Source organism: Diadema setosum, chromosome 17, assembly GCF_964275005.1.
Source record: "Diadema setosum chromosome 17, eeDiaSeto1, whole genome shotgun sequence".
NCBI classification, from domain to species: Eukaryota; Metazoa; Echinodermata; class Echinoidea; order Diadematoida; family Diadematidae; genus Diadema; species Diadema setosum.
In genome coordinates this window covers 7985090-7989928 of record NC_092701.1, presented here as the reverse complement: position 1 = coordinate 7989928, position 4839 = coordinate 7985090, and the positions used below count along the sequence as shown (strand labels likewise).

At 37.1% G+C, this 4839-nt stretch overlaps 1 protein-coding gene across 1 annotated transcript; it reads right to left on the bottom strand.

Annotated features, from left to right (window-relative positions):
• Positions 1-1799: 1799 nt before the first annotated feature.
• LOC140241037 (retinol dehydrogenase 8-like) lies at positions 1800-4130 on the bottom strand. Its single transcript, XM_072320806.1, has 4 exons — positions 3851-4130; positions 3005-3184; positions 2520-2613; positions 1800-2127 (listed from the first exon to the last, which is right to left on the bottom strand). Exons 1-4 carry the CDS (start codon positions 4113-4115, stop codon positions 1800-1802), a joined length of 867 nt encoding a protein of 288 aa, XP_072176907.1. The 5' UTR covers positions 4116-4130.
• Between the last annotated feature and the right edge of the window lie 709 nt (positions 4131-4839).

The window sequence follows — 4839 nt, the reverse complement described above, 5'->3', positions numbered from 1 at the left end:
TGTATGAGCTGGATGTAAGGGCCGGAATACCTCCATTATGGAGCCAAGGAGATGACTTAGATTTACAGAATGCAGTTGTTTTTGTGTCACTGTCTCTACGAACAACAGAAAAAAGTAGACATATGATATTCAGACTTCGACAATTATAACTGGCTATGATTAAGACAATTAACCAATGTCAAAAATGCAATTTTTTATGTCACTGTTGATGAACATCAGACTTGGAAAGACAAGGTTCATGACATCTAAGGTAAAAGAGCGAATGCCGTGAGTGTTCTTAATAAGCTAAAAAGATTGCTTCCTCTAAGACTTATGGTAAATCTTATAACAAAGATTTTTACCATTTTTTCTTCAACAGTTATAATTTGGGACCATTGTTTGTTGAAATTTTTCAAAGCGTCTAATTGAAAATAAAGATACAAAACTCACAAGCACGGTGATCGGTGTCATGGTTTTTGACACAAAAGGGCGCTGTACTCTGAGATGTTTTCGTAAAATAAAAACAAAAAAACTAGTGCAACTCTTTCAGAGAGAACTCTATGTTAAGTTGTTTGTTTCTTGTCACGTCCGGACCGCAACTTTTATGCACTAATATCATAGATTTGGGGACGAATTTCAGAGTAGCAATATCCAGCAGGAGAGAGAAAAAAAAAAGCAAGGTCATGTAAAGCCCGCCGCACACTATACGACTCACGACGTTACGATTGACAGACTTTGGATCTGAAATAAACATGCGGTGTTTATTCTGATAATATAGTGATTTATTTCGGATCCAAAGTCTGTCAGTCGTAAGGGTGTGAGTCGTATATGTATGCGGCTGGCTTAAGAGGTATAATGAATGAAGAAAGATTGCAAATCCCCGTCAAACAAAAATTTTCACTTTATTAGATCACAATACGTGTACCAGCACTGTTCACATCTACTTGCCTCAACATTCAGCATGATACCTATATCAACCACACAAAATTTTCACATCCCTGTGATTCTGGAATGCGTCTCACCACTGTTTTTAATTCAACGTTAAAAATCGTTTAACATCTGTTTGACAAACAAAAGCATGGCTATGACACTTTGTTCAAGCTTTTTGAAGTGAGAGTAAATATGTCAGTAATGCACGAATCTGAATGAAACAACAGTTTTGTAATTATAAACTTCACGCATCTTCGTTCTTTCCCCTGTCCATCCGATGCTGTATAACAAATTAATTTTCACTCTAAAAAATGAAATGGTAAATCAACATTTTAAGTGTCACTTCTCCAACCGTTTGTAAAATGTAACACTTAAGTATTAGATTTACTATTTTATATTCTAGATAGAATTAATGAAATGGTAAATCAAACATTTTAGTATTGAATGTAACATTTTGCAAGTGGTTGGAGGAGTGACAACATTTGAAATGTTGATTTACCATTTCATTTTTTTTTTTAAGTGTGGATGTTTAAAATTTGAAAACAACGATTTGCAATTTCTGTTTGTGCAGAAACAACTGGGCGGATAGAGTTCCTACCATTGTTAGAATAATATTTTAAGTTGCTCTTTTTTACGTATATATCGCATAAATGTGTGACATGCGGAGTTTAGAGCAACATTTTAACATACTCTACATGAGATATGATAGAGAACTCATAGGTGCTAGAATAAGCCACTCAATCATAACAATTATGCATGGATAAACTACGTGCGCGTATACACCCGATGATGCTTGGACTTCATTTAATTAATATATTATATCTATATTTCTAGTAGCACTATATAGGACTGGTGGTATGACATAAAGCTCATGAGAATAATAGATCTATCTACATGGCCCCAATCATCTTCCGCAGTCCGGCGATCGACTTTTCCCCCGTCAGATCGGCAACGGCTTCTCCCATCGCCTGCTTGTCCTCCGCGGAAACGACCAGGTGTCTGAAAACCGGGTCGTCGACCTCGACGCATTTCGTCATCAAGACGTCGACCACGTCGTCCACCGACATGGAGGGGAACGCAGCCATATGGTCACAAAAGCACCTCATCTGACGTCGATCGATTTCATGAACGGTATCGTCTTTGCTCAGGCCGTCGGTTGCAGACAGAGCCAACTGTAACATTGCTGTCTTCACCTGAGTTGGTTCGATCATGCATATCCTAAGGCGAAATCGGAAGAGTGTAAATTTGTAAACTAAACATACTGCCACAATCTAAAAGATAGCACACACACACACAAAAAAAAACCCACACACACACCACAAACAAGATGTTTCCTTCTACTTAAAGAAGGCCGAGACACGAGAGACTTGTTGTCAGATGGACAATCTTGTAGTAACAGTGACTTTGTGGTCTTTGTTTTCAAGATACCTTCTTGATGACAGCACACGGATTTAAATAAAGCTAAAAAAAATACAACAAGAAATGAATGAAAAGGTTTATTCTAAAATTTCTTCATTCATTAAATTCACATAGTAGGGTTGATTCCCATTTCCTTGTTTAAAAAAAAAAACAAAACAAACGTTAGGTTTAGACAAAGTAACACAACATACCTGATGTTGAATGATCTGACAGTGCAGAGCAGCGATTCAAAAAATCCTTCCAAAGCAAACTTAGAGGCGGTGTAGAATTCAGCGTATGGGAAACCTGTAAATTTATGTACACTGCACACGTGAGTACACATTCCTTTTATATATTAGTATATGTATAATAACATATCTTTAGAATGATGATATTTATTCATACAATATATATATATATATATATATATATATATATATATATATATATATATATATATATGTATTCATATTTAATATGTGTGTATATATACTGCATATATATGTATACATATGTATGTATATACCGTATATGTATAACATGAAGAACTTGCTTCCAAAATATGAGAAGAATGTCCACGATTGAGATGACAATCTATCATAGAATTAGATGTTGATAAGTTTATCAAAAGACGATAAATAATGCTTTGAATGAAGAACTTTGACAATAATTCTTGCAGGAAACTGTGTTTCCGTACCTTGCTTTCCGGCTATACTGGAGACACTGATGATTTTTCCCGCCTTTTTCTGCTTCATGTGAGGTAGTATCGCCAGGGTGAGTCGGATCGTGCCGATAGTGTTCACGTTGAAGATTTTATCGATCTTGGCACGAGACTCGCGTTCTGGGAGCCCTATGCAAGGAACGCCCGCTACGTTGACTGACGAATGAGGAAATTAATGAGCGTGAACATTCCAAACATGTAAATCACGAGAAGGTCATCACACCAAAAACTTCTGAATTTGCACCAGTCGACATATGAAACTGGTCAATATATTGCAGTTGCATTTCAGATGATGTCAATAATTATTGGCTTTGCTCGTCCGAAGCGAGTTGATTTCATTCCCCATTGCTTAATTTAAATTATTACCGAAAGCAAACAAAGAAAACTCTTGACAACACAGAATATATTATTGTAAATTGACATTCTTATCAACAAGGTTTTGACGTTGCAAATAAACCTGACGATGGATAGAAATTTGATGCTAAGCATAATTATTTAGAAACAAAGGCTGGACAGCATCCGGATGGTATCAAACTGAATGATAAACAAGATCGTCAAAATCCGAGGGCTATGAAGAGGAAAGAAGAAATCAAGCACTTTGAATATGGTGGAATCTGATAAAATACTTTTCGCTGTATTTTATTAGTGAAACCTGTAATGAAATGGCGAAGCAGTAATGAAGGTATAACTTCGATATCATTTTCTTTTTTGGCGACAAATGCTAGGCATAATTATAAGCGGCAAACTACTGACCTAAGTTGACCTTTCGAGGGTAATCTGATCATGCAGTGACAGAAACTGGTGAGCCCAGAAAGTACTTACTGAGAACATCGATGCCTCCGTGTGTTTTCATGACGTCATCAACTACTCGTGTGATGTCTTCATCCTTGGTGATGTCCATCTCCTTGATGAAGATTGTCTTATCAATAGCGTCCCCAACGGCGGCAACTAATTCGGCCTTTTCTGAAATGGCAATGACGGTAGCGATGACAAGGTAGCGTTGATCGGGGTCTTGTGCGAGACGTCGAGCAGCACAGAGCCCGATACCCGACGAACATCCAGTCACGAGCACTACTTGAGGAGCCATGGCGTATGAAGTCACAGTTACCCTGGTTGTGCGTGTGTGTGTGTGTGTGTTTGTGCATGAAACAGAATAAATGAGAACAAAATCAATCTATAGCTAGGTAATGATTATCAGGAACTTGTTTTGTTTGAAGTTAAAGGGATGGTACAGTATTGGTGGAGATGAAAATTGGGCTTTTAAATTTTTGCGAGATACCAAGAAAACACTTATGATATAGTACAGAACATACCATTTTAAGAGGAATTCAAAGTTTATTTGATGAAAATCGGGATTGAAATGACTGAAACATCCAAAAACAAAGTAAAACAAAGTGGTCGTAAAAAGTGTGGTTCCCACACTTTATTAGAATAGCTCTTTTTTGGGTATGTCGGCTATTTCAAAACCGATTTTCATCAAAAAAACCTTGAATTCCTCATAGAATCACATGCTCTTTCATATAGGAGAGGTTTCTCATTATCTCGCCAAAAATGTCAGAAAACTGAAATTAGGTCTCAACCAAAACTATACGATCCCTTTAAGTCAATGTAACTGTTTTCTTTTTAGGGTGGTATGGTTTTATTACAGATTTGAGAAGATGGCTGGATAACCCGCCAAGCTGCAATAGCTGATATTCTATGGGGTCCAGTTGGATGTAAGGAGAGACCTCTACACGAGTTAAACACCGTGCTCTCTGCGATGATGCGATGAATAAAATAATGAAGCGGTATCTTTGGCATGCATGAGCTGT

Bases quoted from the DNA above. Each gene is read 5' to 3' on its own strand.
- LOC140241037 (XM_072320806.1), bottom strand. From the start codon at position 4,115: ATGGCTCCTCAAGTAGTGCTCGTGACTGGATGTTCGTCGGGTATCGGG. The intron at 2,614-3,004 runs GTACGGAAACAC...ATAAATTTACAG, and splicing joins CAGTATAGCCGGAAAGCAAG to GTTTCCCATACGCTGAATTC. The intron at 2,128-2,519 runs GTATGTTGTGTT...ATTTCGCCTTAG, and splicing joins GTCAGATCATTCAACATCAG to GATATGCATGATCGAACCAA.